At 40.2% G+C, this 13,516-nt stretch overlaps 1 protein-coding gene across 1 annotated transcript in view; it reads left to right on the forward strand.

Annotated features, from left to right (window-relative positions):
- auh (AU RNA binding protein/enoyl-CoA hydratase) overlaps positions 1-13,516 on the forward strand; it is a 33,949-nt gene that overhangs the window by 6,461 nt on the left and 13,972 nt on the right. Inside the window, exons 5-6 of the mRNA XM_084400306.1 lie at positions 1,752-1,844; positions 3,642-3,698. Coding sequence (XP_084256432.1) covers positions 1,752-1,844; positions 3,642-3,698 — 150 coding nt within the window. The remainder of the gene's footprint in view (positions 1-1,751; positions 1,845-3,641; positions 3,699-13,516) is intronic.

The raw sequence follows: 13,516 nt of genomic DNA on the forward strand, positions 1-13,516 counted from the left end.
CATCTAGCTGGTAGATTGCCAAAACTTCGCCGGCGCCTTCAGCACCGCCCTAAACACGGTCGAGCCAACGCTGGACTAAGTTAATATATCTATGGAGGTAGGCTATTTTGTCATGTCAAATGTATTAATAATGTCATCAGAATGCAACCAAAGCACATGATAGCAATAAGTAGATCATAGATGGCTATAAATAATTATAAATCATACAAAATAAATGCCATGATGATCATGCCATGATGACTAGATTTTATACAGGGGTTACTATAATGATTTTGTTTCTCCTTGGAGTTTTTATTCAGACTTCGTAGCCCAGCCACTTTTCTGGTATCGGGTGGTCTTCTGTAGGTCTTGTGTTCACGAAATGAAAAGAACAAACATACGGTCGTTTCTTCAAATGGGCTGCGTGGCCTGTCCGTTATTTCGGCTCCCATGTTAACCGGTTATTTAGAGCTTGCACACTGCCTGCGTGACACGCGCGTCTCAGGGAAAATGCGTGCATGCTAGAAATAGAATCGATGCCTATTTTTCACGCGACACGCAAGCGTTTCGGAAGCGTTTCCAGGCAAAATAGAATAGGAAAATATGTTTGTATGTCATTTTGATATGAATACATATTAATGACATTTTGATGTTTGAATTTAGGTTTTGACATAAATGCAGATATAGCCTAAATGTAAAAATATATATATATATTATCGATTTTCAAATATTGCACCTGTCAATACAGAACGAAATATTCTGTAGCCTATTTTGCCGTCAATACTGCCGACGTTGTCTTTGCTGCTATATATTTATGTTTAACATTAAGTGCCTTCCACAACTCTCTCCCCATATGTCGAATATATCACCAATGAGGCTTATCATGTCACCTAGCAGCAGCAACGCCTCGTCAGAGACGTTTCTGGTGTGCAAAGACATAGAAAACACCACGCAACAGAAACGCCACGCAGCCAGTGTGTCGCCGGTCGTATAGGGCGCCTGATTATTAAAATGTCAATAATTCGATGATTAAAACACTCCTGCTCCAAGTAAATCTTTCTTTTGTGCCAGTTATTATGACAACCTCTAACTGCACAAACAATCCCGGTCTTCCTCGAAGCCATAACGATGAGTTTGTTGTTACGAACAACGCTCGCCAGTGACCGGAAGTGCCTTACCGGAAGTCTCGCACAAAATACCGTCAACTGGCTGCGTCCGTATTTCCGTTAAAAATAAGGTGAATACTCGTGTGTCACCTTTGCTTGTTTGTTCATTTGCATTATTATTATTATTATTATTATAAGCCTGAAACGTCTAAACCTCCTCCTCCAAGGTTTTTCTTCTGGTTCCCCTTTTAGTGATCACTATAACCCCTGAATCTTGTCACATTTGTAATATATTAGTTACTTGGACTATCGTGTTATGTAGGGAGCTGTTCATGAAAACTGTGTTTGTTTTTTGGGATGGAAGGGACTTTCCCACCGAAGGAGTAGAGGAGCTAGATAACAATTAGACATTCAACCTGAATTATCATAGTAACACAAACTGCTTTCACTTATTGATGACATCATACCCTCGGGCCGCAGGCACAGCAGATTCTGCCAAAGTCGTTGTCTGTGAATGTGGGGGCGAAGGCGTCAAGATAGGGTGTGATCCTTTTGTGTAGGAGCGTGTTTGTTTTGGTGATTTCAGATATTACAGCGTTCAGCAGAAATGGCTCACTGCACCTCTTTAATGGGTAACAGATTTAGCATTGATTAAATGTTTTTCAGGTACTCTTCCCATGCCAACGATTGCAGCTTTAGATGGGGCGGCTCTTGGAGGGGGTCTTGAAATGGCTCTTGCCTGTGACATCAGAGTGGCAGGTACTTGTTTCTTTTATGGTTTTCCTCGTAAGGTTATATGAACACAACCTGAAGCTGATCACACAGTGCAAAATGAATGATTGCAGAATAAATACAGAATATTATTGTTGCCATGTGCCTCCAATGTGAATCCATATTAGAGATTAGTGTTATCCTCGAAGTTAGTCCAGGGGCCAGTTGCATAACCTTAGCCACTATGTTAAGACTGACTGTAAAAAGGTAGGAACAGTCTTAAAGAAAAAATTTGATGACTAATTTATGCAACCGGCCGCTGATTCCACTGGAAATCAGGAGTAGTGAAGGTCTAATCTCTGATAAAGTGTGGAACAACAACCCAAAATTATTTAATGGTTTTATAAATTAATGAATTGATCTTGGTTATATTACAAAATATCCTGGCTCTTCCAAGCTTTATAATGGCACTGAATAGTGCCCGAGTTTTTGAAACCAAAAAAAGCACATCCATCCATCATAAAAGTAATCCATACGACTCCTGTGGGTTAATAAAGGCCTTCTGAAGCGAAGCCATGCGTTTGTGTAGGAAAAATATCCATATAACTTCATAAACTATAATCACTGGCTTCCGGTAACGGCTGTACGCGAGTCTAGTTCCAGCGGAAGAGTGACCTCTGACCCGACTATTCAATGCCATTACAAAACTGGGCAGAGCCAGGATATTTTCTAATATAACCCCGATTGTGTTGAGCTGGAAGAAGAAAGTCATGTACACCTAGGATGGCTAATTTTTGGGTGAGCTATTCCTTTAAAGTCTCCTTGTGGTCAATAATTTTATCCCTTAAAACTTATCTTTGATCAGCAAAATTACATATTTAAGTTTTTCCTTGAAAAATTCTTCATGCCTTAAAATATCTTGAATGTAACTCGACACCCTTGCCTACTTTAGTAAACGTGGCTCTATGAATATGCAAATGAGCCCCGCCTCCACTCACTCACTCAGCTCAGAGATCCACTGGTTGACGATCACACGTTGATCTGATTGGTTACAAGGTAGTTTGTGACGTCAGAAACACCAGCGATTTCAAAGCGTGTTTTTGAGACTGTCTTTGGAGAAAATACTCAGCAATGGTGTCGACTTATGAACTTACACATGGTTTGTCTTAAAGCACATTAAAAACACCACATAGACATGTAAACAACATTAAAAGCTGGATTTTCACCACAGGGGGACTTTAAATAAATTCGCATTTCTTCATTATGCTGTCAGTTAGCAGATGTCGTCTTTCATATGTTCCCTTCACACACCCAGATTTAGATAGAAATGATGCGATAACAAGTCTCCTGCAATGCTCAATTCACACCATATGGTTACACACAAGGCACCTTCTTTTCATTTGTAGCTATTTTAGTATCATAATTGGTGAAATGTGACTCAAAGTTGCCATGCTGTAAACAAAAATGTAGAAATGATTTAATGCCTTTAAGTGTTTTTTTGTGTTATTATTTCTCAGTTTATTTCTCTGTAGAGTAAGTGTGTTCCCATGGCAATGCTGTTGCTAGCACCATGCTGTACCAGGTCGACCTACAGGAACATATCATTTAGGGAGATTTAAAGCAATTTGTCAAATTGCTTTTGTACTTTTTTTTTTTTTTTTTTTACCATTGCCTTCAAAATTACAAAACAGAGAGAATCTTATTATTATTACAGTATTATCAATAAAAATTGATTTAATTTATACAATAAGAATTTATACAAATGTTGTGATGCCACACTAGACATTTATCTCATTTGAAAAAACCTGGGCTAACTAATTCCCCGCACTTCGACCTGTTTTACAGCCACCTCTGCTAAGATGGGACTAGTTGAAACTAAATTAGCCATCATCCCAGGCGCTGGTAAGTGCCTCTCTCTGTATTTTTATTTGTAATGTTTTCTGTAATATCTTCTGTCTTCTGAAAGTCAAATGAGTGATAAATTGTCTTCTGGATTGTTTGGCACTGGATTAAGAGCTACACTATGGTCTTGCTGCAAATGATTCATTTACTTTTTTAAACTAGTTTTTTGGAGCTTTTTAATAATTTTTCCTGGTTCCTAATCCTAATCAGTGGTTCCTAAAATAATTTTGTTTTGGAGTCTCCCCTAACTGAAGTTTACATGCATCCGAGGTCAAGAAATGCTTTCATTTTCTTATAAAATACATTTCAGCATCAGCTCTTTTCTCCAGTGTCTGAAACGGTTCGATAAAGGATTCTGTCTCTCTAAACTTTGGAAGCTTGTTTCCGTCACAGAATAAAAACATTTTAAAAGATAATTGTGACTTTTTAGCTCACAATTGCAAGTTTACATCTCGCAATTTTGGACTTTTTTTCTCAGAATTGCGAGTTTAAATCTCACAATTCCAACTTAATAACTTGCAGTTGCGACTGTAGCCTAGCCTATATCACACAATTCCGAGAAAAAAAGTCAGAATTGCGAGATAAAAAGTAACAATTACCTTTTTTATTTTTTATTCTGTCATAGAAACCGGCTTCCACACTAAACCCCTCCTTTCTGAGAGCTTCCTCTGCTCTGATTGGTCAGATGACCCAGGCTGTTGTGATTGGTCTACTCTGCTCTGATTGGTCAGATGGCCCAGGCTGTTGTGATTGGTCTACTCTGCTCTGATTGGTCAGATGACCCAGTCTGTTGTGATTGGTCTGCTCTGCTCTGATTGGTCAGATGGCCCAGTCTGTTGTGATTGGTCTACTCTGCTCTGATTGGTCAGATGGTCTAGTCTGTTGTGATTGGTCTACTCTGCTCTGATTGGTCAGATGACCCAGTCTGTTGTGATTGGTCTGCTCTGCTCTGATTGGTCAGATGGCCCAGTCTGTTGTGATTGGTCTACTCTGCTCTGATTGGTCAGATGGTCTAGTCTGTTGTGATTGGTCTACTCTGCTCTGATTGGTCAGATGACCCAGTCTGTTGTGATTGGTCTACTCTGCTCTGATTGGTCAGATGATCCAGTCTGTTGTGATTGGTCTACTCTGCTCTGATTGGTCAGATGACCCAGTCTGTTGTGATTGGTCTACTCTGCTCTCATTGGTCAGATGGCCCAGTCTGTTGTGATTGGTCTACTCTGCTCTGATTGGTCAGATGACCCAGTCTGTTGTGATTGGTCTACTCTGCTCTGATTGGTCAGATGACCCAGTCTGTTGTGATTGGTCTACTCTGCTCTGATTGGTCAGATGACCCAGTCTGTTGTGATTGGTCTACTCTGCTCTGATTGGTCAGATGACCCAGTCTGTTGTGATTGGTCTACTCTGCTCTGATTGGTCAATTTTGACTGATATGTGTAGCGTGTTTTTTAAAATTACTTGATCCGTTTAACTGATAGTATTAATCCATCAAAAGTGTCATATAGCCTATCATATCCATTACATTAACAATGCATTAATTGTATTAAATGGTTATATAATAATTTACGAATTTAAGAATAAAATAGTTTACGATTACGACGTTAATGGGTGTTTTTTGGTTTATGATCTATTTCTCTATCATGAGATTATTTTTTCTTCTTGGTCGGGTTGTTTCTCCTCCATGTTGTAAACTCTGGGAGCAAGGCTTCTGAGCTGTGAATTTATATGGCCGTAATATTCAAATGCCGATTGTTTTAATCCAAGTTTATCGTCGTCCGATCATTCATACGATGGGATTGGTGGCATATGAATATTTCATACATGAACTCTGTTGTAAAATGATTTCTGCGCATGAAAGAAAGGTAATATCCAAAAAAGCATAATAGAGGCACTTAATTGTTATTTTGAGGGAATTCATTAGTATACTTCCATCTCAGTTAGTATGCTGCCTTATAGGCAGTAGTCCATGTAGACAGCAAGGCATTAATATCATATCGTTCCATACTATGTCTATAATTCGGTACATGTATCTTGTTCGATACATAAATTAAAAGTATTTGGGAAGTGTTTAAAAATGAGCATCACTGCGTTGTCTCAGCGGTTACTGCTCTGCTTTTTGTTGCCATTGTCAAACACTGCTGTGTTATTTAGGCATTAAAATACATTTACGTCAAACGTTTTTTTTATTTTTTTATCTTGACTGAAGCTAGTTGGGTTACACTTAAAGCCTTCATTTATAATTCATTATAAAGGTATTCATAATGTACATTATAATGCATTACATCTTTTATTACATGATTATAACCAGAGTTATGTCACGGAATGAACAGGTTCACACGAGATGTGAGTGACAATCTTTATTATAGACAGGAGCACGGAACCAGGTGTTAAGTAGGTGAGTTGAAAACTAGCAGAAGGATACTGGAACTTAACTGAAGGATAATACAGTCTCTCTGATGCAGGTAGATGATGACAGAGGACTGAAGAAGGCAGGAGAAGACGGGCTGAGGCTGACGATGAGGATAACACAGGTAAATATCATGGTAAGTAGCGAGTAGCGAGTCTGAGAGTCTTAGTATAGACGAGACCAGACCATGACTGAAGGGTGAGTGCTGAATATAAAGGGGTGAGAAGACGAGGTGCAGGTGGTGATGATAATTACTCAGGGGAGAGTGAGTGCAGGTGTGCAGGTGCGCCAAAGAGGATCCTGGGTAATGTAGTGCAGAGACAGACGGTGAAGAAGGTGGTGAATGTGACATTACTCCCCCCCTCCCGCTAGGCGCGAACCGCGCCGTAGAAGGCAGAACACGGGGTGGGCATCCCGGAGTCTGTGACCGGAGGGTGGACAGGGAGACGACAGACAGGAGACTCCAGGATGGTATCGCTGACCACGGCAGAGCAGGACGAGGAGGAGACCATGGCGGTGCAGGCTGAGGAGGTGGCCATGGCGAAGCAGGCTGAGGAGGTGGCCATGGCGAAGCAGGCTGAGGAGGTGGCCATGGCGAAGCAGGAGACCATCCCTCGGGCGGTCCAGGTGGAGCAGGCTGGTCAGGGGGCCATGGCGGAGCAGGAGACCATCCCTCGGGAGGTCCAGGCGGAGCAGGCTGGTCAGGGGGCCATGGTGGAGACGTCCCTTCTGGTGGCCATGGCGGAGACGACCCTTCGGGTGGCCATGACGGAGATAACCCTTCAGGTGGCCATGGCGGAGACAGCCCTTCGGGCGGCCATGGCGGAGACAGCTGTTCAGATGGACCAGGTGGTACAGGGGACCCTGTCGACACGACCTCCATGGTCCCCTTAGAGGACGTACTGCCCCCCCCCCCAATTTTTTTTTATTGGGATAGTTATGGGGTTTTGGCTCGGGGTTGGAGGAGGTCTGCGGCAAAGGCGATTCAGGGCTGGATGAAACCAGCGACGAAGGCAATTCAGGACTGGTCGGGACCAACGGCGAAGGAAGTGGGGAAGAGGGTTTTGGCTCTGGCTCGCGGGGCATGACGCTCACAGACTCAGGCTCGGCGGGCATGACGCTCTCAGTCTTGGCAGGACTGGCGTGAAGTGCAGGCTCGGCTGGACTGGCGTGAAGTGCAGGCTTGGCTGGACTGATTATGGGGAGTTCCGGTTCAGTGAAGAAGTCGATTAGATTAATTTCCTTAGAACCATGGATGGCGACGGGAGGTGTGATCGGGAGATCGGGCTGGAGGTGAAGATCGGGCTGAACGACTCCCACAGTGAGTGAGGAACCACACACCCACAACGTGCGGTCAATGAACTCCACGAATGTTAAGTGAATATAGTCCAACATCAGTATCTGTGCGAGAGGATCTTCCAAACCACTCCAAAACTGCAGCTTTAGATCCTCTTCACCCCAACTTACGTCCTGAAAGAGACCTAGGTAAAACTCAACATACTCCTCCAGAGTCCGATCGTCCTGGAAGAGCATAGTGGATTCCGTGGGGTTCTGCATTTTGTGGTCTGGGGTTCTGCATTTTGTGGTCTGGTCTTCTGTCACGGAATGAACAGGTTCAGACGAGATGTGACAATCTTTATTATAGACAGAAGCACAGAACCAGGTGTTAAGTAGGTGAGTTGAAAACTAGCAGAAGGATACTGGAACTTAACTGAAGGATAATACAGTCTCTCTGATGCAGGTAGATGATGGCTGATGACTGGAGATAGACGGACGACTGAAGGTAACACAGGTAAATATCATGGTAAGTAGCGAGATGAGTCTGTGAGTCTTAGTATAGACGAGACCAGACCATGACTGAAGGGTGAGTGCTGAATATAAAGGGGTGAGAAGACGAGGTGCAGGTGGTGATGATAATTACTCAGGGGAGAGTGTGTGCAGGTGCGCCAAAGAGGATCCTGGGTAATGTAGTGCAGAGACAGACGGTGAAGAAGGTGGTGAATGTGTGACAAGTTAAAATGCATTATAGTATTTGCAGATGCCTTGTTGCATCTTTAATGGTTGTTTGTCGTGTTTTAATGCATTATACTTTCTAAAGGTAGATAAATATTATAATGTATTATAACTGTGGTTTCAATTAATAGTGAGATTATACATTGCATAATAAGGTGCATTACAAGGCATAATTAATGCATTAAAAATACTTTTATAATTAATTATACATGAAGGCTTTTAAGTAAAGTGTTAGCATTGTTTACTGATGCCACCTGGTTTGATATTATGTTATCTAATGCAGTGACATTTAGACATGTTCAGATGTGGCTTACAGTAAGTGTTCAAAGACTTCTGGGGCCACTGTGGCTCATGAATTTGTAGGACTATTCTGCAACAAGCAGATTTGTTATGGAAGAATTTTTTGTTGGGTGAGAACCAGTGGCAGTTTTTTCCAGTTTCCTTAGATCTCTGTACATGTGGTTGAGTTAGAAAAATACCCTTTGTTTGAGAATAATCTCCGTCCAGACAGCCTGTATGGTTATCACTCAAGGCTTGACTTGCAGCCAGAGGTTTTCTCTCTTCAGGATGGAAATAGGTCACCAGAGCCTTGGCATCCACCCAACCAGTCAGAGGTTTATTCGGCGGGCTGAGAGTCCCTGAAAAAAGAGTAGCGAAGACATCAGCACAAGGCTTCTTTTTTTGTTGCTTTTTTTTTTTTTTTTTTGTCGTGCTGTTTTGTACCCTTGATCCAATTTCCTCATTGACCTGGCACATCTGAAGAGGTGAACCTCTCATTTTTGAATTTGTGTGGACATCCATTTCTATACTTTCTATATTCAACTCCATCCAAATAAAGAATGGTGCAACCAAAAAAAAACAACAATATTATCTACATAAAATGGAACATATTAGGAGAATTTATTTTATTACCCTGCTTATTTAACAACTGTCCATTACCAAAAAATAAAACATAAGTTATCTGCAATAGAGCCCCTTTCACATTATTTTCCCCATATTCTCCATTGTTGCGGCTCGTCTCTTCCCAGTCTGTCGGTAACGCTCTGTGTAGTTCCTCTCTCTATGAAGCCCCTCCTTATGAAAACCACAATGTGCTCTGATTGGTCGGCTGGACTAGTGTGTTGTGATTGGTCAACCACTTTGATGCGCTTGGGAAATGTCCCTCCCCTTACATAACTGCCAGTTTCAACACACTACTAACTCACTCAACCTGGCCCCGCCCCTTTATTCTGCATATTAATTATTTAAATGAGGAATATTGTGACGTGTTTGTTCCCGGAAGAAACTCAAGACTACAATAGAGTCGTTTCAGGGAGTTCAGAAACAGTGACACTGATATAGAGAATAACTCCCGCTGGAGGGACTTTGAAACTTTGCAGACCTTTTTCATGCTCAAACAGCAACATTACACACTAAAGAAAGATGAACATGAAAAAAAAAAAGCATAATAAAGAGGATTTATAGTGTAAAGAGGACTGAGTATTGCTTATTGTGAGTCATAAGGTCTAATTTTATGGTTATTTAATTGTGTGTTGTGCATGTGTAAGTTTTGGAGAAGTGGTCGCTATACCAACTATTGTATGGAAAAGAGCTAGTGAGTAAATGACGACAGAACTTTGATTTCTTTAATTACTTGACTTCTTAAATGACTTGGAATTGGCCAAGTTGCTTCTCCAAGGTTAATTATTTAATTGACTCCCTGATTGCCAAATAGGGCTTGATTGGTAGCTTTTGGAAAATTGCAAGATTACAAAGGATATTACAGTCATCCACATGAAGTCTTGAGTCTTCTGAGTTTGAAAAACCTTAAAAAAACAGTTAGTGGTATTGAATTAAGTGTATTTGGGATCATAGCCTGTGTCAGGCCAGCCTTTTCCCTGCATGAATCTGGTTTCCAATGACTCAGCACATGGTGGAGTCAGAATAGCAACTGTTATGCGAAGGAATATTCACGCCCTGGACTGACCAACCACAGGGCCACATGCCTTCGGCACAAATGAATATGCCAATTGAGCCGGGCAGGGCGGACCATGATTTTGGCTCTTCCTTAGAGATTTTGTAGGTCATAACAAACTTTCAATGCTTTTAAAGCTGCACAGAACCTGAGTCTTTAGGAAGTCAACTTGGGACAATAGAAATGCTTCTAGCAGTGATGATTATTATTTTGATACTGTTTGTACCGCAGTACATATATCAGTGGCCAGGACTCTTTCTATACACATGGGAACAACTTAGAAACATGGTCTTTTCAGCCAAAAATGAAAATTCTATCATCAGTTACTCACCCTTAAGTTGTTCCAATCCTGTATGACTTTCTTTCTTCTGAGGAAGAAAGGTTCGCTTCACGGTTAGAAGTGTTCAATGACAAGAACTCTGAACTCTTAGTTTGAAGTAGAATTTAAATCTTTTACGAGGATTCTAGCATATGAGGCATGAGTGTCAACATTATTGACCCAAGAGACACACAAAGCCAGTCAGAGTGGGAACTCTTCTAAGAGCGAGGAAGATCAGTAGAGACCTTCCACTCGAGAGGACCGATTTCACAGCCTGTTTGGCCCTTATGAAGTGAAATATGAAGGGAAAAAGGTATTAAACCTCAAAGCTCAATCGTCTACTGTTGTTGCTTTAGAGGTTATTCACACAGATGTTGTTGGCGACCAGTCAAAGACCTTGACCTATCAAAGAATTATATAAGGGAACACCCAAAGAAGTTATAGGATATTGTAGGAGCCAAGTCACCCCTAGAACTGTACAAATTCCTGGGCTGACAGTAAAATTGTAAACTGGAGGAAAAGGCTGTTAAACATGACAGTATGGTCTTTGAAAATCCATCCTACAGACTCTCCCCACAAAAGTGTTCACATCGGGGTTCCTAGATGCCAGGACACCAAGCCGGGTGATGAGACAGTGTTTTAATCAATAAGAGACAAAACTTGTTTTGTCATGGTTATTATACTAATACTTCAAAATATCTTCAATAAAGAAAATTAATGGAAATGAATGAAGTTTTGTCCAGAGATGTTCCATGTGTCTCCTGTTTCATGAAGACATTTTGAGAGTTTTGGCGATAGTTGCTGCATTTCCGACCAGCTCTACAGCCACCTTCCTGCAGAGTCTCCACCCCTAACCACACAATCCAATCAACAAGGTGATCCGTATTACTAGAAACATCCATGCAGTTCTACTACAGAGTAACTCCTCTATAATGATCTTTTAGGATTGGGATTGGGCATATTAATGTATATCAATCAACATCATCAAAATGTTTTTCACCGCTAAAAGATTATGAATTGTGTTGATAATATAACACTTATAGAATTGCAAGAGAACAAGAGTTTTATTGATTGATTTATGGATACCATGAAGTCTAAAACCCATGTTCATTGGAAATGCGTGCATGTGGCAAAATATTACATTGCTGCTTGCATGTTTTGCTACACTTTCATAGTGAAATGTCCAGTGAGTGGTGTTAAGGTGTATTCAATCTGAAACCAATGAACGTGAATCTGGTTTTCAACGTTTTATTGCGTTGGTTGTTGTACGTTTGATGGCAGTTCGAAAATTAAATGTCTGTTGAGTGGTGTTAAAAGGTAGAGTACCGAGTACCACCGACAGTAAACCCTACACTAAACATAACAGAGAGTGTTAACAAAAGCAAATGCTGAAGCAACCATGTTGGTTGAGCTTGTTATGTGATGCAAATGTCAAAGTGTATTAGTTTGACAAAAGTGTTTTGATATTATAACATGGTATTGAGCAAAGAAACCACTCAAAGATAAGACTCTATTAATCGATAATCTGCCCCCATAAATTGTGCCCCCATAAGCGGAAGAAAATTTTTTTAGTGTTCATTTCAGATGGAAAATTGTATGCATGGGTATGTTTTGTGCAGTTTTGCAAAGAATTTGAGGCAAATATTTCCAATGATCATGTGTTGTATTTGTAATATCTGCTATTTAGCCCCTCCCCACACACTATTTGCATGTGCAATTTGCAGTTAGCACTGCTGACAAGGTTACTTTTGTCCATCTACCGATGCAATATACAGTATCTCATTCATAATCCATCCTAGTTGTGTGATTGCACAATGAATCTGCTGCTCTCCTGCAAATTAAATCACAATGAGATTAAAATTTTCAATATCCATTTGCATTGCCATATAAGAGCTTTTCTAGACCATGGCTTTCTAAAAAGCATATTTATTTTTGTAACCAGATTTAGTGGAAAATCACATTTGACTCATGAAAGCTTTTGAAACCACTGTCAAATTATACCAAAATAAACATGATTTAGATGGTCAGAAATAGAGCAGGTGTCGTATACTTAGAGACGGGCCAGAGGCGGGAATCTATGGTATTATTTTTCTTTTTTAAGTTTTAATATTTTTTAGCTGCAATGCTTTAATTATCATGCTTTTTTTTTTTTTTTTTTTTTGCCCTCATGTCACAAAAGTAGCTTAATTATAGTGGGCTTCCTTAAATCTAGTAAATCAGTTTTGGTGTGGTGCCTGATCAACTAGTCAATTTTGCAAATGTGTAGTTTTTCACAACCTTACAAGCAATGTTTATTTGATATTTAGTAGTTCCAGGCACTGATAAGCCCCACTTCTCAAGAAGAAAATCATATCATCATTTACTCACCTTAAGTGAGTTACAACTTCATTTACTCACCTCAAGTGTGTCACAACTTAATTTACTCACCTCAAGTGTGTCACAACTTCATTTACTCACAACTTAAGTTGTCCCAATCCTGTATGACTTTCTTTCTTCTGAGGAACACAAATGAATCGGTCGACATTGCATTTCGAATTCTAGCATATGATGCATGAGTGCCAACACTTCTCTAAAAGACCCAGATTCTTTAGAAGGACTGTTGCAACCGGTTTCAGATTGAGCTATCTCGGTTTATTGCTGTTTATTGCATTTGTGTACATGTTTTAAAAAAGATGTTACCTAAATGTTTGCTCAATGTATTTGTGTTTTTACAATGGGGTAATTTTGTTGCAATAGCTTACACACAACATAAGAAAGCTTGATTTCAAACTTTGAACTGAATTTAGAGAGAGTTAAAAACAAGACCAAATAAAGAACAGGAACAAATACAGAGACTACAAGCAGTAGCACAAGTAAATACAATAGAATAAAGAAACAAATGAAATTATTAAACAGTGCTGTACATTTTGCAGATAGGTCTAACAGTAGTATTCAGGTAAGAAATACCACAGAAATAGAATAATCAGATATAAAATATCTCTGCATAGTCTTAACTTTAATAAGGAATAATCTATATTTAATCTATACAGTTATTCAGTCAAGAGAAGTGAGTGATTTTCTTTGGTTGTTTGTTTAACATTGATGATAGACAGCAGCAGTTATATTAAGCTTTCTTTAAGCACGGA

The sequence above is a fragment of the Rutilus rutilus genome (genome assembly GCF_951802725.1).
Source record: "Rutilus rutilus genome assembly, chromosome: 25".
In the NCBI taxonomy this organism is placed as follows: domain Eukaryota; kingdom Metazoa; phylum Chordata; class Actinopteri; order Cypriniformes; family Leuciscidae; genus Rutilus; species Rutilus rutilus.